The sequence below is a fragment of the Eschrichtius robustus genome, chromosome 2 (assembly GCF_028021215.1).
Source record: "Eschrichtius robustus isolate mEscRob2 chromosome 2, mEscRob2.pri, whole genome shotgun sequence".
In the NCBI taxonomy this organism is placed as follows: domain Eukaryota; kingdom Metazoa; phylum Chordata; class Mammalia; order Artiodactyla; family Eschrichtiidae; genus Eschrichtius; species Eschrichtius robustus.
This window is the reverse complement of record NC_090825.1, coordinates 60568613-60591776: the sequence shown is the minus strand read 5'-3', so window position 1 is coordinate 60591776 and position 23164 is coordinate 60568613. Positions and strand designations below refer to the sequence as shown.

General features: G+C 44.0%; 1 protein-coding gene across 9 annotated transcripts in view; it reads right to left on the bottom strand.

The window, feature by feature from the left end:
• Window positions 1–13569, bottom strand: part of PDE8B (phosphodiesterase 8B) — a 258410-nt gene extending 244841 nt beyond the window's left edge. For all 9 annotated transcript variants that reach the window (XM_068535535.1, XM_068535542.1, XM_068535537.1 and 6 more), the window contains exon 1: window positions 13231–13569. In XM_068535535.1, coding sequence (XP_068391636.1) covers window positions 13231–13569 — 339 coding nt within the window. The remainder of the gene's footprint in view (window positions 1–13230) is intronic.
• Window positions 13570–23164: the final 9595 nt, after the last annotated feature.

The window sequence follows — 23164 nt, the reverse complement described above, 5'->3', positions numbered from 1 at the left end:
TGGTATATATAAAAGAATAGCCTTAATTTTATAACTGTTGAAACTGGGTAATGTTTGCATGAAGTTTCATTATACTATTCTATTTTTGTATATATTTGAACTTTTCCATAATAAAAAAATGTTAAATGACGAGCCTTCAAAAATTGGTTTGTGTCTTGCAGACACGTATTGAGAGTTATGTTCAAAGCTAACAACGTGTGTCTATGTGTGTGTGTGTGTGTGTGTGTGTGTGTGTGCGTGTGTGAATGTATAATATATTCAAACAACTCTGTGAGGCAGTTACTTCTATGATCCTCCTTAGACAGAGGAAGAAACTGAAAATTAAAGAAGTTAAGCCACAGAACAAAGTAAGTGGCACAGAGATTATAACCTAGCTCTCTCTGACCTGAGACTCCAAGTGTCCAGTGGGAGAAACGGAAATTCCTCTACATATGTAGAAGGAGATCCTCTACATAAGTAGAAGGAGATTGGTGTAGAGAATTGTTTACAAGGTGCTGGAAGGTACAGAAGAGCAAAAAGATGGAGATAAAAACTGGAGAAACAGAAGATGAAAGGGTAACATCCAGAGACCAGAAACTGTTAACACCCTGGGCTGCTACCCACAAGCCCATACTTGTACTCATCAGTGATGCTGGCACCATCACTGTGAAAGTTGTACCACTGCCACTTAGCAGTAGCCACTGCTATTGTCTCCTCCTTTCTCCCACATCCCAGTTTCCTACCAGTACCTCCTACTTGCAGAATCTAAGAGTAGACCTGCTGGCAAAGAAGTCTGGAAGATGCAGTTTGCAGGCTTCTAGCCCCCCATGATACAAAGGAAAATATGGAAAAGCAGGAATGGAGCTGAGACCCAAGAGACAAATAACCAGCACAATTACTGTGCTGTAGTTCTTGTCGAGTTACAATGTCAAATTGTAATTTTTTGATTTAGAACTCACGTGTGGGTGAAATAGGTGAAGGGAATTAAAAGGTACAGACTTCCAGTTATAAAAAAAATAAGTCATGGGGATGTAATGTACAGCACAGGGAATGCAGTCAATAATATTGTAATAACTTTGTATGGTGACAGATGGTTATGAGACTTATTGTGGTGATCAATTCATAATGTATATAAATATTGAATCATTATGTTGTATACCTAAAACTAATACAATATTGTATGCCAACTATACTTCAATTAAAAAAAAAAGAAAATGGAAAAGAAAGAACTCTAATGTGAAGTTTTACTTTCTTCCTCGCTTCTTCCATTTTAATAGCTGCCATGTGGCCATTAAGCACTTGAAATGTGCTGATCCATATTGAGATGCCCTGTTAAGTGTAAAATACATTCTGAATTTCAAAGACTTAGACTCACACACACATATTCATGAGAACCTAGAAGGTTTACAGGGACCGTACGTCTGTTATGGCTGTACCAATCCTTTTGACAGTGTATTATTCCCACCTTGCAAGGAATTAGGCAGCACCTCCAAGGCCACAAAGCTTGTGTAGGGCAGAGTTGAAACTCAAGCCTGGGTCAGTGAGTATCTTTCCATCACACCAGGTTGCCTTTTTGTAGCCACCAAGATTCTAGGAAAGGAGCTGCAGCCAGGCCTTGTGCAATGGCTCCCCTCAAAATCTCCATGATGTTTGAGGCTTGGTATGACTAGGGATGGCTAGGCAGACACCAAGTCATGCCTCCACCTCCAGGTGGTCAGCAAGCCTCATCTACAAAGAATGTTTATAAAAGAAGGACATAACTTAGTCAACTTAGCTGGAACTATTTCTTCAAGAAAAATGCCTCGGGCTTCCCTGGTGGTGCAGTGGTTGAGAATCTGCCTGCCAATGCAGGGGGACACGGGTTCGAGCCCTGGTCCAGGAAGATCCCACATGCCACAGAGCAACTAAGGCCGTGCGCCACAACTACTGAGCCTGTGTTCTAGAGCCTGCGAGCCACAACTAATGAGCCCATGTGCTGCAACTACTGAAGCCCACGTGCCTAGAGCCCATGCTCCGCAACAAAAGAAGCCACCGCAATGAGAAGCCACGCACCACAACGAAGAGTAGCCCCTGCTCACTGCAACTAGAGAAAGCGCGCAAGCAGCAACGAAGACCCAACACAGCCAAAAATAAATAAATTAAATAAATTTATAAAAAAAGAAAAATGCCTCACCAACTTGAATAAGCTCCCTCCAGCCAAAAATGGACAATTTGAGCATCCAAGTATAAGAACTGCAATGGGTTGACACACATCAATTATATGTGTTAAAGTAAGCTACAAGGATATATTGTACAACACAGGGAATATGGTCAATATTTTATAACAACTATAAATGGAGTATAACCCTTAAAAATTGTGAATCACTATATTGTATACCTGTAACTCATATGATTAGTACATCAACTATACTTCAATTTAAAAATAGTATATGTGTGAGCCAAATTGATTCATAATGTTACTAAGCAAGCAAACAGAGGAACAAGTGAAACATCCTTGTTACCTTAGGAGAATGGTAGAGAATCAACTCATTATTTTGATAACTGGAAATAAGAGGGAAGATTGACGCATTTAACCTGCCTTTCGCACATAAATTGTATCCCAGGGAAACCAACTAACCGATGAGGGGAAGTTTTTCTTCTTAGAGATGTTGCAGCTAGTAAGTGAAGGAAAGGATGCAGCAGGAATATCACCATTTGACACCCCCAATGATAAATGGATGTAAGCAAAGGTCGTTAATACTGGTTAGCATCACAGCAAAAAGACAGTCACAGCAAAAACAAACAAAACAAAGAAACAACCCAAGAAACAAACAAAAAAATGTATATTTCCTGCTGTAAGAACACGGTATCACTGAAAATGTATTCTCGCCCCACTTCCACCCCTCAAACTTGAGCATAATTGAACCAAAACTCTAAAAATAACTGCAAGTTTCTAACAAACAGAGAAAGCAGGGAAACATGTTAAGACACATGCCAGGAATGCAAAAAGTAAAGTGCAGACTGGGGGAATATCCACAGGACAAACAACCCAAGGTCCTGAACAAAGTAACTGCAAGTGGAAAAAGAGAGAGCGAAGGGGAACCTATAGGTTAAGAGAGACTTAAGAGATAAACCAACCAATCGCAATGAGTGAGTCTTATTTGGATACCAACAAATTGTAAAAAATAATAAGACAATTAGAGACAATTAGAAAAATGTGATTGATATTAAGCAGCTGCTATAGACTGAATGTTTGTGCCCCTCCCCAATTCATATGTTGAAATCCTAACCCGCAATGTGATATTAGGAGGTAGGACCTTTGGGAGGTGATTAGATCATGAGGGCAGATGCCCTTATAAAAGTGACCCCAGAGAGCTCCTTCACCCCTTCCTCCATGTGAGGACACAATGAGATGATGGCTCTCTGTGAACTAGGAAGAAGTTCCTCACCAGACACCGAATCTGCTGGCACCTTGACCTGGGACTTCCCAGCCTCCAGATGTAAATTTCTGTTGTCCATAAGCCACACAGTCTATGGGATTTTTGTTTTAGCAGCCAGAACTAAGACAGTAGTTATTAAATTTTTTGGTGTAGAGTGGTTTTATGACTTTTTAAAACAAAGAATTCTTAGATTTTAAAGATACAGACTGAAATATTTGTAGATGAAGCAGAAAATAAGTGCCTAAAAGAAACGAGACAATTTAGTGCCTTTGGAGGTGAAACAGCACAATGGAAAGAGTACTGGCAGTAGCTCTGAGTCCCTAGCTGCGGGGTCCTGGTCAAGCCACTAGAGCCCCCTGCACCCCAGCTCTCTCCCTACCAATGTGGGGCAAAATCACCACCTGAGCCCCTCACCTCCTCAGAACACCGAGGATCACTTAGGATAACGACTCCCTGAGGGAACTGCACAGGTTCTTCCTCATCTGCTTCATCACCTTCTAATTAAACCCACTTCTCCCAAAGGACATGCGTACAAACGAAACGCTAGTTCTAATTCAATTTTATGTTTCTCTCACAACACTGTAAATATATTCCAGCCACATCATGGGCTAACTACTTTTTTTGAGCTAACCTAGAAACCTAAATGCCACGTATAACACTGTTTCTATATGAAAACCCTTTCCTAATACCAACTGGATTCTTTACAAAGTCTGTTTGTCATATAATCTGCATATAAGAGTGAGGGTTACCTTTTTCATTAATCCAAAGCATTTCCTGATTCTTTTTTCGGATTCACCGTTCTCACCTTTGACACACAGAATTGGTTCTAGTCTTGTGCTCCGCCTCCTTTTCCCTTCTTGAAAATCTCAGCCAACAAAGGGGAGAAGAGAATGTGCCTGCAACACTCCTCCCAGCCATGGCCCCCGCCCCCCCCCACCCCCGGGAGGTGAGGGGAGTGGACAAAGCTCCCTTCCCCTCACCAGCTCCTCCCAAAGGGATGAAGAGGAAGCCTCCACGATCAGAGTCAGCCAGTCCTGACATGCCACTGTCCTAGTGGGCCAGATCACTGCAGGCGAAGGTGCTGGGCTTTCACCCAAGGGGCAGCTCACCTGGGTTCCGCGTATGGCGGAGTACATGGGCAGAGAGGCCGACCACAGGGACAGGAGGGCCTGTGGTGGTCCAATGTGTAAGGAGTCCCGGAATTGGCTTTGCGGACCCTGCCTTATAGATTTGGGAGGAAGAGGGCAGGAAGCCCCATGCAACCCTGTCTGCCTAAGCCTCCGGTACAGAGCAAGCCACCACTTCCCAGAGCACGCACCAGGCAATCTTCACCTGTGCTGGCCCAGCCACTGACAAAGCTGATCCTTTCCTCTGTTCTCTCTTTATTTGGCCATCACTGTCTTGAGTACCACTCTCTCGAGGGAACTCTGCAAAGGAGATATCGTGGACAGAGTTTGTATCAGATCGTGGGGAAAAGAGAAACTTTCAGCTCCAGCTACCACTCAGTTCAAAACGCTACTGATCCTTCTGAAACATCACCCAGTGGAACACCTTTTGCTTTCCTCACAGTCACCCAGCTTATAGGCCACGACTGTCAATCAGTTTCTTAAGCTGCAAATGAAAATGCCTCATATGACCCAAAGACCACTTGTGGGTGAGGGGTTTGGGCCATTGGGTCATTACTGGCTTTCATAAACTGGTACCTTCCTCTCCATCTGGCCACTGCTTTTGAAGCTTCCTCAGCAGGAACTCGGAAGAGGACAAAAGCCCCATCAACCCTGAAGTCATCACCTTCCGGGTCCAGAGCTTTAATGTTATTTATGGATCTGATGTCAGAAAACGGCACTTTTCTTTTTATCCATGTTAACCTGTGTGATAGGTTACTAAGAAGTTTTCCTATAAAAATTTCCAAAATTCGGGGTCTTCCCTCCTTTTTGTGACTCACACAGGCAACTGGATCCCTGTAGCTAATCATTATACCTTCTCTAGGAGGAAACGGTGTTAGATTTACAGTGTATCATTTTTCCAACAATATACTACATCTGACAGCACCTGAAATGCCACAACATAAAAATCAACAGAGCTTTTGCAAAATGGCTTTAAGCCCAATTATAGACTAAGGCTTCAGGTTACATGTTTACACCAAAGAAGAATTCCACATGGAACCACCTCAAGATAACACCAAGGCCCTGAGCTTTAAAGGCAGAAGCCTGATGCAGGTCCAACAGTCATGGAACCTAAACGCCAGCTTGGGCCTTTGACTGGCTAGATTCTACTGTGTCATCTCCTTTGGAAATCCAATTGACTCAGACCACACCCAGAGGTTTCCAAAGCTTCAGGGTAGCATGTCTATATATAAATCCAGTTAGTCACCTACATTGGCCAAATCAATCTACTTGAAAGTGGGATACATGTTCCAATAAAAAACAACTATGTGTTTCAAAAATATCTAAATCTAAATAAGCAAACTTTCAATTTAATTACCAAAACAGAAATCATAGCAACCACAAGACTATTAGCAGCTAATATTAGTGCAGTACTTAACAAAGTGCCAAGTACTGGGCAACATGTTCTACCAAAGCTTTCTCCATTTTACATTCTCCACTCATCTCAAAACAACACTCCAGTGTGAGCTAATAGAGGGGGTGACGGTGGATCTATAACAGGAAAAACCTCACCCACAAGGCCGTCTGATTGCTCCCCATCTCCCGTCCTACCACTCTATTCTAAATAACTGTGATTCCAGTACCAGCCACGCTTGGGCCTTCAGGCCTCTGTAAAAGGCAATAAAGTTCAGTGGTTAAGAACTTGGGAGTTGGATTCAGACAACCTTGTATTCAAATTTCAGCCCCCACCTTGAGCAATGTATTGTACCTCTGCAGCCTTGTTTTCCTCCTCTGTAAAATGGGAATGATAATTAGTGGCTCATGTATATAAAGTAGTCCACAAATAGCGAGACTTTAATAGCTAATGTTACTACATCTACTCTACACAACTTGTTGCAAAATGTACAAACCACACAAGAAAACTGGAATCGCCTTGGAAACATGAGACAACCACGACAAGTTGTCTTTCAGTGATGGATTATCCGAAAGCAAAATCATCTCTTGATTTTTATTAAACCAATCACAAGCTTCTAAACTATTTTTCTGTGACCTGTCCCTGAGAAAGCAGAAAGGAGGAGCTGAAAAAAGTTGATGGTAAAGAATAAAGCATCAAAATCCTGAATAAAGCCTGGTTTTTATCTGCCAGTGGGAGAAGAGAGAAAATGGGGAAAAAGCTATTAGCAACCAAATCTAAACTAATCTATATTGCAACTTATTAAAAAGTGGTGTTTTCAAGAAAAAAAAAAAAGTGGTGTTTTCAAAAATAAAGTGGTGTTTTCCATTAAAACATAAGTATCGAGACTTCCACTGTAAGATAATGGTGACATCTATTTTTTTTAATTTTTAATTTAATTTTTACTTTATATTGCCGTATAGTTGATTTACAATGTTGTGTGAGTTCCAGGTGTACAGCAAAGTGATTCAGCTATACATATACATATATCCATTATTTTTCAGATTCTTTTCCCACATAGGTTTTTAAAGAATATTGAGTAGAGTTGCGGTCCTTGTTGATTATCTATTTTATACATAGTAAGGTAACATCTATTTTTAAAAATGAACTCCTGAACACATTTGAATATTTTTAAATGTTTTAAATATACATATTCTTGAGTGAAAATATCAGCTTATAAACACATAGTAAAACTCATTTATTAATGTTTTGAGGCTGTGGAGAGAAGGTGTAGAGAGCAAGAAAGTAAAAACTGAGCAAAGATAGAATAAATGGGCTAAGCTAGGTTCCTACTTAAGGAACTTCTCACCTAGAAAGAGTGCTATCACCCCCACCCCCTACCTCTGGGCTCTGAGATCGTGGGGAGAGGGGTCAGTGGGCAAGGAACAGAGGAAATGATAGAAACATGTCTGTTACGCACTGAATGTTTGCATCCTCCAAAATTCCTATGTTGCAGCCCTAAACCCTGACTATATTTGGAGGCAGGACTTTTGGAAGGTAATTAGGTTTAGATGAGGTCATGAGGGTGGGGTCCCCATGATGGGATTAGTGTCCTTCTAAGAGGAAGAAGAGAGAACAGAGCTTGCTTGCTTTCTGCCATGTGAGGACACAACAAGGAGATAGCTATCTGGAAGCCAGGAAGAACGCTCTCACAAAGCATCTTAATCTCGGACTTCCCAGCCTCCAGAACAGGGAGAAGGAAATGTCTGGAGTTTAAGTCGCCCTGTTTATGGTATTTTGTTATAGCACCCCAAGCTGACTAAGAAAATGTCTAAGCAGAGTCAAGGTGGAGAGTGAAATGAAAAGAGGAGGAGATGTTTTCAGCAATATCTTGGAGGTCTCCACACAACACAAGTGGACACACTTTAACATCATTAGTCATCAGACAGGAAATATAAACAATAAATTAAGTGGCCATTTCAAAAATGCCATTATTTTAGAAAATGATCAAAATTACTCATCTCAATTTGAGCTTCCTAGGGTATCTCAAATGATGTTGACCACCTTTTAACACTGGTTACAGAGGGCCTTCTGGGGGATGGTCAGGATATTCTCTCCTGTTCTGTAAAATCTCGATCAATGGGCTCCCTTGCCCTCTGGTTTCCAAATGTGTTTGGACAAAGATGGTACCTCCTGAAAAGGAGAACAGTAGCATGGAGGTATTTACTCCCTTGGCTCCCCCTGCCAGGCCATAGGCCTCCAGTCACTGCATTCTTCCTTAAGACCGCAGCTTCGGGGGGGGGCTTCCCTGTCCTATAGGTTTGGTTTCTCAGGTTCCCATAACCATTCCCTCCTGTGGCTTCTTTTAGGTGGTGACAGCACCCTCTTTTTCTAGTCTTAGGGTGCTTCATCATCATTTGCTGCTTTCCTTTCATCTTGCCAACACCTCTGAATCAATCCCTTCATTGGATTATTTTTCCTAAACTTTTGTGGATATGCAATCTGTTTCCTGTCCAGATACCATCTGATCAGGTGTCAGAAGGCCTGGTTGGTTGGTCTTGCCTCACCTACGTGCAGGGTTTACTTACGGCCCTTTGATTGGTCATCAGCATCTCCCTTTTTTTTCCCCAACCAGAAGTCTCAACCCAGTTCAACAGCTGTCACCTTTCTGAGCCCCTGAATTCTAGATTTTTACTTGCCCATTTGGCCCCTAAGTACTCACGTGCTCCTCTCCAAACCCTGCTGGTTTCCCAGACCCTGGACTCTGTCTTCCCACCTGGTGCTACAGGGCTCACTCCCTCCCTCCTATTCTGATTCCTGGCCTTCGCCCATCATAATCTGGTAGCACAGGAGCTGTCCGGCCCTCACCAGCATGTCCTGTCCTGCTGCAGCCCAAGTCCTGCCTTGTGTCCACCAGGGTGGGACTCCGTAGAAAAGCATCACCTCTGAAAAGTAGCGGCTTGCTGTGTTACTTTCTGATTTGAGAACTGATTTACCGAAGTCCAAAGGAAGAATTATCTGACAGTTCTTAAAAATTAGTGTGACTACTGAAGAAAGCAGTGAAAATTAGGAAAATTTGCTCAATGACTATAGTTCATGTGTTGGAAGAAAGGGGGGGGGCACTAAACTGTGATGAAATGAGCTACGACAGAAAATAAACTAGGGCTTTACTAAAATTAAAACAAATAAACATGGTGAAAACGACTAGCAAGAACTCCAAGAGCCGAGAACTGAATAAGCCTATGGCGTCACATCAGCCCCTGTTTTAAGCTCCTCCCTTGGCTTGCAATTTCCCAGCATGCAGGACACAGCTCCAGCAGGGTAGAGGCATGTGAGGGATTGTGATGACAAAGCAAGACATCAGGACCTGCAAATCCCAACAGATCCTGAGGAGAATTTGAACCTCAAGAAACCAGAATGGGCTACGTGGTCCAGCCCTCTCTCCACTTACAGACTTTCCAGCCAACCTTCCAGGCCGACTTCATGGATAGAGATGACAGGTGGCACATTACAAAAGTAAACTAAGAAGGCAGGGCTGTGACTAGTAGTCCAAATACATGCAATGTGGTACCATATACCCTGCTGGAGGTGGCCACACCTAATTCATCTGGCCCACAGACAGTCAATTTAATTCATTTAAAAGCAGTGGTTCTCAAACTGTGGTCCCCAGATCAGCAAAACTAGCGTCTCCTAGAAGCCTGTTAGAAATCCAAATTCTCAGGCCCCACCCAAGACCTACTAAATTAGAAACTCTGGGAGTGGGACCCACCAATCTGTACTTTAACAAGCCTTCCAGGTAATTCTGTTGTACACTAAAGCTTGAGGATATTAGTTTAGAGAACAAAAATGATTTTTTTTTCCAAAATACCTCTGCCCCTCCCCGAAATAAAATCTCATTCATTATTTACCATAAGGTCAGAAAATTACCTATTTATTTTCCCTTTATATATAGTCAACTTGGGATTATCCTCACTGATTCAGAAAACCATGGAAAGAATAATACAGAAGTAATGAATCACTGGCTTAAGCACACCCTTTTGCAATAGATTGACCATCCTCATTAGGATTTGCTTACCAAACTTTGTGGATATTCCCTGAACCCCTAGTACAACAGAGTCTGGTAACAATACTGACTGCGTGAATAAATGAGCACAATGAATGGAGGAGATGGGGAACTGGTGAGGCTGCCTACCAGCACAAAATCACTTGGAAACTGAGAACCTCCTGCGTCTGATCCACAAAATAGTTAAACTACACAGAGATGGCTGCAAGTTGACTGAACTGTCAACAAAGACTCTTTTCTACAACTGGCTGCCTAGTCCCGGATGCCTCTCCAGCCACAACAGCTGGGATGAGAAAAGAAGACTTGTAAGAATCCCCAGATTTTCCCGGGGAGAGGTTCAACCATCTCCTCTGAGGATTTCTGAACAAGAATTACAAAACTGGCACAATTTCAGGAGTGAGCATTCTGCAGGATTCTCCTGTTGGAGTACTATTTTTTAAAAGGCAAACAAGAGGAAGACAAATTGCTAGGAACCTGCATTTTTTACAGCAATTGGAAGACAAATCTAACTTCTTACCAGAAATGGAAATCCACATGATATCATTGTACTGCACATGAATTATTAATGTTTATCATTTTTTTTTGTAAATTAGGTATTCAGGAAGGTTCCTGTCGACATCATGTTTGACATCATAATGCTTCATCATTCTAAAAGCCTAATGAGATGAATTCTTGCTAGAAAAGAGAGAGAGAAATCAAGTACACATTTCTGCACTCTGGGGAACACCAGAGACCAAGGAGATAATGAAGATATGGTTTATAATTGATGTACAAAGAGAAAGTTTAAAAAAATCTATTACAACCCCATCACCACTGTAAACAAGACCAAATGGCAAAGACTTTACTTTTCCACCTGAGCGTTTTGGAAAAGGGAGGGTGTGTGTTGGGGGAGGGGGCGGGGCGGGGCATGACTAGCAACTATCTCAAACTCTTAAGGTGGAAGAATTCTTCTAAAAAGAAATGAAAGTAATGTCTTTATAAAATTACCTTACCCACAAAAGAACATGGAACATGTGAAAACTGAAAAAGATACTATAACACTGAGTCACACGTCCTAAAAGGATACTGTTAAATATATTAAAACAATTCTGTGATAATAATTCTGTGTGGTTTGTATAAATAATAATTCCGGTCTCAAATCTAATTTCAAATCTATAGTTTCTGAGCTCTACACATGCAAATTAGTGTTGAATAAACTGAACCAGCAGTTTTAGTCCAACATTTCCAGCAATGGGTTGGAATGAAATAAGCTCTTATTTGGAAATCTGGTTGATAAAGCAAAGTACGTTAAATTTGTACCCAGGTCAAGCCTTTTAACACTTCAGCCAAGTAGCAATGATATTTATACAAGTTCATATTAGCTGCTAATAATTGGGACTCATTTTCCCTCCAGTTTTTATTTCATTTGGTCTCTAAGTAGCCTCTTGAGAGAAGTACTAAAACATAGAGAATGAGTTCATTCATTATTCTTTCTTTCACTGAACAAACATGGAGTAGCTAGAGGTGCCAGGTACTAAATTGGGATTCTTGCTACTCTGAAAGGCAAAAATACACAATTTCTCTTAAGCAAACCAAAAAGAGTATCACAGAGTTCATAAGTTGTCACCATTCTGAACTACTGCTTCATGTTTGCAGATTTCCTTTTCAACAAGAAGGCAAAGGATAGTCTTTATTGATAAAATTCCAATTTAATTATTTCACCAAATATAACATTTTAATCCCCTGAAATTATTCCTAGTGGTAACTTCATGTGAACTGGTTGGGGGGGGGGGGAACTTAAAAGAAAGTGTTCAGCACATACCTTTATAACAAATGTTCAATTAGTAGGTTGTACTGTCATGAGTCCAGGTCTCTAGTTCTTGATATTCTATCAATACACAGTTAACATTCAAAAGCTAGAAGAGAAAGCTTATACCTGGTACATAGTAGGTGCTCAATAAATGGTATTTGTATTATAATGAGTACATTATCATATTATATTACATGATTATTACCAGAGAAACTCTACAACTATAAGTAAACATCAGTTAAGCTTCATGTCACAAAGTCAGATGCTGTTAAAGTAAGCTCACTAAAAGAACCTTTTGCTCTTCCAGACTGAAGTAAGCACATGTCATCCTTCTCTTCACCCCTCCACTGAGAGCTGACTTTATCCAGTGAAGACTAGGAGCCTCCTCACACTAGCCGCCTCCAGCTGTTGAACAACTTTTCAAGTATTAACTATACAATCGTGCCTTTACCAAATAATCAATGGAACGATTCCTGGTAATTTACTGACCATGTAAAAACTGTGATTCTACCTCACATTAACAGTCATAGAGACATACTTCTTTTCCTCTGTACTGTGGGATGTGCCATTGTCCTTCTGCTTGCTATATAAGGATAAAAGGCCCAGTGGCCACATTTACACAATGAAAAACCTCTTGGATTTAATAGTATTTTGAGAACACACAGGAAGGCACTATTAAAATCATCATTTTTCTTCTGGCATTAAGAAATAAGTAGTGACTGCTTTAATCACTTAATTTTTTCTAGTTCCTCAAAATTCCACTCTCCTGAAAGATAAGACATATGCGCAGAATGAATCATCTTCAGACAGCTACACTGCACGGAAACCACTTCCCCTCACTGTAGCTCAGCCGACCCTCCTCACTCACGACCCGATTCTCTCAATTATGTCCAAGACGCAGCCAACCCAAAGAAGTGATAAACAACAGGTTCCACGCAGGTCCTCTTCCTCCATCCCTCCGGAAAACAGAAACACCCTCATTCATTCACAAATCCCACACTCGGTCCCTGTGGCTGAGACTCCATGCAACCTGGCTGGTGTCCCCAGGTAAAAACCTGAACACGAGGGCACTACAGTACCGTTGCACCGAGTCTGCACCATTCACCTACGAGCCACGCAAATCCAGCCCGGAGCTCCGATTTCATTCAGTGGGACTCGCCACCGAACGCTCTCAGTGATGCCCACCCCTCCTCCTGAGTTGACCCAGCCCAGCCTTCTCCACCTCAGTGAGGAACGGGCCAGCCCACCTGCTTCCCTTCTCCACCCGGTGCCCCAGAACCAGCGCCCTGGACCCCTCCAGGGGTCTTTAATGCTCACATTTCCTGGGCCCTCATCACCCCCATAAATGAAAAGTAAACTCCTCCTTAGTGACAACCTCCCCAAACCAACCACGTCACGGCCACTCAACTCCGCCGGAGCCCCCTACCCGCCGGACGGGGCAGGCGGCCCCCTTCCAGCCCGGGCCGGCGCCCGGCGTTTACCTTGACGCTGGTGTAGCTGGTCTGGGTCTCGGCCTCCGCGCTGCTGCAGCAGTGGCGACTCCGGCCCCTGCAGGTGGTCGCCGCGGGGGCCGTGGAGCCCGCGCTGCTGCCGCTGCCCAGCTCACCGCGGGCCCTGCGGCCGCGGGCGGCACCGGGGGGCCAGGACGCGCGGCTCGGGGGGATGGCGTCGGCGGCGTCGGTCTGGACGAAGAGGCCGTGCAGGGGGGCCGCGGGGCCCTGCGACACGCTGGTGGTCTGGCGGGGCGAGTTGGACTCGTCCGAGTCCCGGCAGTAGATCACGCCGCTCTGCGAGACGTGGATGCTGGGGGCGCAGCCCATCCCTCGGCCGGGCTCCCTCGAGCGCCCGCCCGCGCCCCCGGCCGCCGGGCCCCAGCGCCGCGGCGGCCACCTGCAGTGAGGGGGCGGGCGCCTTGGCGGCGGCGCCCGGACCGCTCACCCCCCGGCCTGTCTGGCCGCCGCTCCGTCGGGCTCGCCGCGGCACCCCTCGCCGAGCCTCCCGGGGCTGCGCGCGTCACCCCAACTTTCCCTTCTGGGCCATCTTCCTCCCCGAGCGGGAGAGCGCGCACACACAGCGCCCCGCGCGCACGGGTGGCCGCCACCCTCCCCGCCGCGGCGCCCCAAACGAGCTCCCTGCGCCTCCGCCCTCCCCTCCGCCCTCGGCCCGCGCCGCCGCCCAGCTCGACCTCGCCGGGCTCCCGCGGCCCCTGGGCCAGAGCACCGCCCGCCCGCCCGCCTGAACCTCTTTCCCTACTTTCGGTCCGCGCGCGCGTCTCCCTCCCTCCTTCCCTCCCGCCCGCCTTCCTCTGCGGCGCCCTCACTCCGCAGCCGCCGCCTCTCGGGCTCCGCTGCGCCCCTCGGCCCCGCCCGCCGCTCCCCGCGCTCTCCAGGGCTGAGCAGAGAGTGCCCGCCGCCCGGCTCGGCCCCCGGGGCTCCAGGGAGCAGCAGCAGGCACCACGCCTCGGCGCCCTCCCCTCCTCCGCTGTCCAGAGGCCTCATCCCTCCTGCACCCGTCCCGGGGCCGCCCTCCGGTTCCCCAGCCCCTCTTCCCCTCACGGCACACACCCCGGGCCGGCCCCGAAAGGCGGTGTAGCCTGGGGAGCGCCGCAACAAGCTTCTGGCCTTTCACGAACACGTTGTAACATCCCAATAAAACACCACGATGCTCTGTAGGGACCCTCCAGACCATGCCCACCCATCTGACTTGCTTGCCTCCCAGTACACTCAGAGCATTAAGGAGAGAATTCATGCCTCCATAGTCCCCCGCTTCCCCACGCACTCTGAAGGCTGAGCTGGATGGCTGGCGACCCAGTCTTCAAAAGAAGTCCATCCCATGTCTACTCATCATCTGGAGGTCATGCCAAGGGACGGGAGGGCCTGCAGAGGGCCAAGCACTTGAACACACAAATTCTAAGATCCAAAGAAAGAACAGAAAGAAGCTGTTCGCGCGGTTCTTGGATTTCTCCTCCAGAGTTTTCACCTCTTCCTTGGGTGTCACTAAATTTTCACCCTGGCTTCTACTCCATCCAGCCTCCCGTTGTCCACTGCTCTGCCTGACACCCCAGGCTGGGCAGTCAAAACTGCCTCCCCTCACTCCCCTGAGTGAGGCTACACAGCTTCACTCGAGGGGAGCAAGAATACCTTCAGAAGAAGGCTGCTTATCATCGTCCCCGCTGTGCAATCTGGGTTAGAGCTTCGAGGCACCACTGCTCATTTATTCACTGGTTCTTTGAGTGATTCCTCACTGCTGCCACAGCATCACATGCATGGTCCAAGGAAGGACTCAACAGTAGAGCTGCTTATAAGGTTAAAGGCAAGAACACAGAGTCCTAATGCAAAGCACAAAGAAGTATCCAATTTCAAATAATTTTGTTGGTTCCTCCCTCCCTTTCTCTCCCCATAACATCAAATTTGGGAATGACTGGATCAAGACTTTTATATTACAGCTTCTAACCTTCATAGAGAAGCAAATCTCAAATTCAGATATACAGAGGAGAAAGAACTAACCTAACCTAGTCTAACTAACCTAAGCTAACCTAAGTCTTCTACTTCTGTTTCTCTTCTCACTTTAACACTAGAACTTTCCAACTTTTGGTCTCTTTAAAAAAAATATTTGATGACATGAAAAAGTGTATCTCTAGTTAATGCAGAGGAAGTCTATGCTATATTTTCTAATGGACAGGCAAATTGCTCATAAAATTTCTGTGCAGGTTGGGTTCCCCAAGAAGCAGATCCTGAAATGGTGTTTAGCAGGCATGAGGTTTATGAGTAAATACTCTAGGACCCTAATCAACATCTGGAAGGAAAGGAGGGAGGGAGGGAAGTAGGAAGGGGGAATGGAGATTGAGCAGGGAGAAACTGAGCTAGAATACAGCCTCACTAAGAGCCTCAGGCAACCCTGCAGGGAAAATCCTGAAACTGGATGATGCATCAGAGTTGTCCTGAATTGGGTCTAGGAGGATAGGCCTTTATACTCTCACATGAATCAGCAGTTACTTGCAGGCCACCACAGTAGCCTTGGGCCAGGTGGCTCTCTTCAGCTGAGGCAATGCCCTTATGAGACTGACAGCTGAGCAGAGGGCGATCTGCTGGCAGCATTCCTCCAGCTGAAGGAATAAGTCCTTCTTTCCTGGCATCGTAGCTTCCACCACAGTTCCCTTCCACGCTTCCTTGTCCCTATCCATGCCTGTGAGAATACCACATTAAATGGTCAAGACTGAGATATAGGGACAGTCATCCATTTGAAATAGGCCTAAGCCTGATGGCTGCCATCTGCTCTGCTTCCAAGGGACCATTCAGAATCTGGGCAAACATCATCAGAGTTAAATTACAAAAGCACTAGCCTCCATACCAATCCCTGATGCAATGTTAGGTCAGGAGTTACCAGTTCCTAAAGTTTCTCTATGATTCTCTTTTATACACCCATTTCAGTCATTATCCTTCACAGAGCTACCAGTCAATGTCAGCCTTTTTTGACATTTAGAGCCATGCTAATTCTCATGCCCCATGTCTACTTCTTCAGAGTTTTCTCTAGGAATGCGGTTACTATGATGAAACCTCCCAGAGAAGAGAAAAGGGCCAGTCACTCACTGAGGCTTTGAAGGCAAGAAGACTATGATAAAACAGAAATTACAACCAGTCTTCTGGTGGAGAACATTAGGAGCTGAGTCATGAAGGGACAAGTCACCCAGAAGCAAATTTAGAAAAAAAAAAAAAAATTTAGAAGCAAAATTAAAAAAAAAAAAAAAGATTAAGACTTGAGAGAAGTAAATAACCCCTAGATGGCTATTGAACAGGACTGAGCTGCTTTAGTATGTTAACTGACCATTAGTTATTGGGACCCGAGCCTTTCACTGAATGTGAGTTTTTGCAGGAACAGAAGAGGGAATGGGGGAAATGCACTAGCTATAAATTCTTCCTCCCATTCCCAGAACAGCCAATAGCTTCAGTATCTTTCTCAGACATAGCTTCCACTGCCAATTCTGGCTTAGTGAAAGGAAAAAAATAATGTATCCCTATAATCTCCACCAAGTGTTCTCAGTGGGAATGTGTAACCTGCCCCCATCACTGGCACAAATCTGGTCACTGAAACATCCAGAAGCGTGCAAGTGGAGGAAAAATGGTTTAACTGAAATCGTTCCCTAGCTAAGCTCTGAGGCCTGAGTTCTTGCTCCTGTAAGTGATTTCTGGACCAATTCCCATGTCACAATTTCAGTGCATTCCACGATAACCACGAAGTCTACAAGTTCAGACATTGCAGATAAAATTTAGGCTCAAGTTACAGAATAAGGCCAGAAAAACCAACATTATAAAAAAATCTGAGTTAAGAAAATTTAGCTACAGCCAGTGTCCAAGAAAGAAATCAAACAGCGAAGTAAATCAGAAATTTCTTCTAAACCTCAGAAATGTCCAGGGTCAGCTGAACGGCTTGTATGTTTTATACTGATGTCAAACAAGAACTGATTTCAGAATTATGACCCAGAAGCACTGCAAGACCCTGAACAATTAAGGTCCCTTCCCATTCTAAATCGGTATAACTCTTCCAGAATTCCTCTAAAGAAGAATAAAATGTGACTAATATATTTTGAGTGATTCTTAACCATAAAGGTTAAAACAATTGCAGCTTTCAGATTAATCTTTAGGTAATCAAACATTTAATCAACCAATCAACCTTACAGAACTCTGAATTCAAACTTTATTCCTAATGGTGGAGCTTACTGGAAGTCTAACCACCTGATAAGTGAAACGATACAGTTTATTAGGTAGCCTGGCACAGTGGAAGGTTCACTGAACTCAGAGTGAGAAGGGCGAACTTGAAACTAGTGCTGCTTCTTATAGCTGTGTAACCTCCAGCAAGTCACTTAACCTCTGGGCCTCAATTTCCTACATCATCTTCAACGTCTCTAAATCACCAACATTCGGGGATGCTGTGAAATTTTTACTTTCTTTTATTAAATTATTTTAAATTTAGAACAGTGGAATGTTTGACCTGAAAGAGTAGTCCTCAACCTAACTGCACATCAGAATCACCCTGAGGAATTTGTCAGAAACACAGCAGCTTCCTGATCCCATCCCAGAGACTTGGAGGCAGGCGTCAAGGGCAGGTCCAAAGAAGGTGAGTCCAGTGTAGCCTCTCCACAGCCTCCTTTGGGGGACTAGAATAGAAGCTGAAGTCCTTACAAGAGCCTACAAAATCCTACCTGATGTGGCCCCTGCCCGGCCTTTCTGAGCTCTCTCCCCTCTCACCCGCACTCTCTCTTCTCCAGCCACATTGACCTCTTTGCTCTTTCCCCAAGACACCTAACAATATTAGCCAGGAGCCCTTCCCTCTGCCTCTTATGCTGTCAAAAAGAACAGGGCTACCTTCCTCACTTCCCTTAAGTCTCTGCTCAGATGCTGCCTTCTGAGCATCTGAGTAACTCTTATTTATCCCTCCACTGTCCCCCCACCACTCCTGATTCCCCCCCTTCTCTGTTTTTCTTATTCCATAGCACTTCTCACTTTCCAACTTATTATATAATTAGCTCATTTATTATTATGTTCATTTTCTATCTTCCCCCACTAGAGAGTAGCCTTTACGACGGCAGGGATTTTTTGGTTTCCTATTCACTGATGGACCAAATTCCTAGTGCCTGGCATATAGTACATGCTGAAATATTTGTTGAATGAATGAATGATTTTTTCTCATTTCTTCCTTTTCTGCCTTTCTCTTCTCTTAACTGTTATACCTCAAGATGGAAGGGGTTTGGGTTTTTTCTTTATTGAGTAGAGGGTTATGTTCTATGTTTTTGGTTTTTAAAGCCAGTGAATGCCTTGACCTGATAATCCTCCTTTTGGCAATATACATCAGAAAAAGTCAAAAGAATAAAACAATAATTTATACAAAGATGTTGCAACACTATTTACAATAATGAAAATGGAGATAATCTAAACATCAAACATTTAGGGAATAGCTCAACAAATTACACTAGCGGTCAGAATACCGCTATTTAAATGTGTATGGATTAAATATTTATATATAGTATATGTAGATTGATTACAACTATGGAAAATGCATGTCTATCTGTTGAGGTTCATAAGTGAATGTAAAGTGATATAGATAAGAAGTTGGAGCACGACAAATTTCTTTTTGTGAAAAACTATTTTACCAGGACTTCCCAGTGGCGCAGTGGTTAAGAATCCGCCTGCCAATGCAGGGGACACGGGTTCAAGCCCTGGTCCGGGAAGATCCCACATGTCGTGGAGCAACTAAGCCCGTGCACCACAGCTACTGAACCTGCACTCTAGAGCCCACGAGCCACAACTACTGAGCCCGCATGCCACAACTACTGAAGCCCGCGCACCTAGAGCCCATGCTCTGCAACAAGAGAAGCCACCGCAGTGAGAAGCCCACGCACCACAACAAAGAGTAGCTCCCACTCGCCACAACTAGAGAAAGCCCGCACACGGCAACAAAGACCCAACGCAGCCAAAAATAAATAAGTTAATTAATTAATTAATTAATTAATTTAAAAAACCGATTTCACCAAATACAAAAATAATGTACATGAATGAGCATCATGTTTCTTAATTCTCTCCTCAAAAATATTTTAGCTAAGTATTTTTTTAAATATTTATTATTTATTTATTTATTTGGCTGCACCAGATCATAGTTGCAGCACACAGGATCTTCGTTGCTGAGTGTGGGACCTTTAGTTACAGCATGTGGGCTCTTAGTTGTGGCATGCATGCAGGATCTAGTTCCCTGACCAGGGATGGAACCCGGGCCGCCTACATTGGGAGCGTGGAGTCAACCACTGGACCACCAGGGAACTCCCTAGCTAACTATATTTTCTTTTATGGACTCCCACTGATTTTTTTTCTTTCAGACAGAAGGTAGAAGATGGAAAAAAACTAAAGAAGGAAAAGGATCAGACATAAATGGAGACAGAAATAATTTCTCTGTTTTTTACAAATTTCTCTGTAATTTACAAAGGAAATACAAAACCAGATGCACAAAGACACAAAGGTACAGAGGCTAAAAGAAAGTGAGAGTCAAAAAAAGACATGGGAACCATTTTCATGGTGAAATATTCCTACCAAGTGGATTTACAGCTCTTTTAAGGAAGTAAAAATAAGTTGTAAGTTGTATGTTTAACTGTAAGTGTATCACTTTTTGGACCTTTTACCACAGACCAAGTGAAATTTAGGAGAAGGTTTGGCCCACAGGATAGTTTTCCCAAGCCAGTTGTAGAATATGCAAAAAGAGATGCAGGAAGGTGATTCAGCCAACATCTGACTTTTTTAGGTTAACGTCATCAAACATGGAATCCACTGAACACTGGGCCCTGAATCCATGTACTCAAAAGTGATCTGACCATTAACAAGAACATCACGGCGGGGGGCCTGGGTGGGGCGGTGGCAGGCTGGATCAGCCCTGGAGAGGGGCCTCCAGAGTCTTCTCGTTACTCATCTTCAGAATTCTCCCAGACTCAAATAGTTAGGCTATGAAAAATGAAATATTCATTTCCAAAAATCTTGTGAATACATTTCACAAGAGTATCAGGCAAAAAAAGAATATACAAATGAAGCACGAGGTACAGTCCTACTCCAAAGGAGCTTCCAGAGCAATCAGGGAGATGAAACTTACACACAAGAAGTGACAGAGCATAATACATGAGCTGACACTCAAGGCATAAGAGCAAAAATGAGCAGTACCGGCAATTCTTTTTAGTAGTTATGACAATTGGGGAAGGCTTGCTGGAGAAGGGGACATGTCAGTTGGACCTCAACCAGAGGTTGAGGACTTTTCAAGCAAGGGGAACAGCATGAGCAAAGGCACAGAGGCAGAATTTACCTTGGTGGATCCAGAAGACAGTGAGCAGATGAGATAACTAGACAGTGTCTCCTGAGGTGGGGATGGTAAGATTGGAAGGGAAAGAAAGAAGACAGAAAATGGAAGACTGAAAATTCTCCTATATGTAGTGGAAGTCAATGTAGGTCCTACCACCCTTAAGGAAACTCCCCATGTGAAAATCTAGACTTAGAAAACAAATTCTTGTCTTGCAAAATAAGTTTGTGTTTGCCAAATGATTAAACATTGGCTTTCTAAAAAAATAGTAGACTGCATGGCTTCATGAATACTTTTCTACAGCACTATAATTTTGGGGGGGTATTAAGTCAGGGTACAAATTATTAATTCACTCTGATTTGACTTAAGCTATATAATATATAAAGCAAAGCACATTTGTTTCTAAATTAGTGTGATATTTCCTCAATGCTTCATGGGTAAAAAAAAAAAAAAAAAAAAGGTTCAGGTTTTTAAGCAGGTCCTCCTCTATGTGTATGCACACTTTGCTAGACTCCAAAAGATTCCATTACACTATGTGATGCTAAAGTCATTCATTCACTCATTCATTCATCAAATATTAACTGAGGGGCTACCATGTATCAGACACTAACTAGGCACTGGGAAACAAGACAGAAACAGTCTCTTCTATAGAGTTAGAATACGATGGGGGGATTAGAAGGACAAACAAACACTACAATTCTCTGGTAGTTGTGAAGCTTATACAGGGATTCAAAATACATTGATGTGATAGAGAGGGGGTAGGTTATGGACGTTTTCTCAGAGGAGATGACATTTAAGATTCTCAAAAAACCTTACCAAAGGAGTATCGGTCTTGTCATCTATCCATCCACCAATCCACACAATAAGAACACTGAGCACCCACCACTGTGCCAGGTCCTGAGAGGGACGCAAAGAAGGAACATCCTCAGTACCCACTCTCAGACAGTTCTATCAGGAACACAGACACACACCCAGAGAAGTGTGTTAACACTTGCTTTGGAAAAATAATCCAAGCGCAGAGAGAAAGATCACTGTGGGTGGAGTGATGCAGAAGATGTCACTGAGGAGTGTGGCACTTGGAAGAAAGGGCGGTATTTGAATAAGTGGAAAAGAGGCCATTCCAGAGAGAATAATGTGAGCAAAGGCCTAAAGGTGGGCACACAAACTGAATGCTTGAAGAACAATGAAGTAGGTTATTCAAAAGGTGTGTGGTGTGGGGGAAGAGTATAGCATTATTTTGGCTGACAAGGTAGGCTTGGACCTACCAGGGAACCAAATGCCAGAGTAAGGAGTTTGGCAAAATTCTAGTCATTGGGAATCACTGAGGTTTTTTCAGTAAGACTGTACCTTAAAAGTGCGAATTTACTGAGGTGAATCTGGTTGCATATTCAAGAAGGACTGGTGAAGGGAGTCTGGAATGAGGATCAGTAAGGCGCTATAATAATCCAGGCATGGGATAATAGGGACTGTTCTGGATTTGGAGATAGGGCCATTAGGGAGGTAATTACGGTAAAATGAGGTCATAAGCGTGAGGCCCTAATCCAATAGAACCGGTATCCTTATAAGTAGAGGAAGAGACACCAGAGCGCTCTCTCTCTCTCTCCAGGCTCACACACAGAGAAAAGGCCATATCAGCACACAGTGAGAAGGCATGTCAGCTTCTAGGTCCTCCACACTAACAAGATCATGGCCCTCCTTTCCCAGTGCAGCTAAGAACACAGTCTCTTTGCCAAGACGTCCTTGGGTTTCCCTACAGTCTGGTCTACACAGGGATATGAGTTTCTTGCTTCATGTCCAGATTGTTAAATGCGGTCTTTTGATACGTCCGCTTCGAGGACAGCTTTTGAGCCCTGGGATTTTCCCTCTTAACTAGCTAAAGGTGCCTCCAGGCTGCAGATCAGCCCAAGGGCCCTGCATTAGCACCTTCTGTGGTTCTGATGTCTTAATCCTCTCCCTTGGGCTGCTAGGGCTGTGAAAGGAGGTGTTCTAGAAGGAATTTTGGCAGAAAGGCTCTTCCTTCTCGGAGTCTGACATTTGCTCAGCAGCGTGGCACTTCCCGTGTTACACCATTAAACATCTCCTAGGCAACAGTAGCTGGGGGCATGACTGATTACTTCTTCATACCTCATACGATGTGGCTTATAATAAATTAAGTCAGATACAGGAGGCTTTCCAGGGTTCTCCACACCAGCAGCTGTCAAACTTTAGCATACATCAAAATCGCCTAAAACAGAGTGCAGGGCCTGAGAATTTTTATTTGTAACTAGTTCCCAGATGATGCTGATGCTCCTGATGCCGGGTCACACTTTGAAAACCACTGTTATACATAAAATAACAATATTACAAAACAAAAACAATGACCAAAAAAAACCCTTTACCTGTGATGTTTTATTTTCTGAAGCATAATATAACTTGTGCATAAACCTGAATGTTTCATTATACAAAGCAATGTCACAAAGCACTATCATCTGGCAATTTATAACAATTGTAAGGTTGTGGGTTTCAGTGATGCCCCTCCAAGCCAGGGACATCTTAGGACAGGTTCTCAAGAGTCTTCACCCTTTCTGAGACATGGCAGCATGCTGT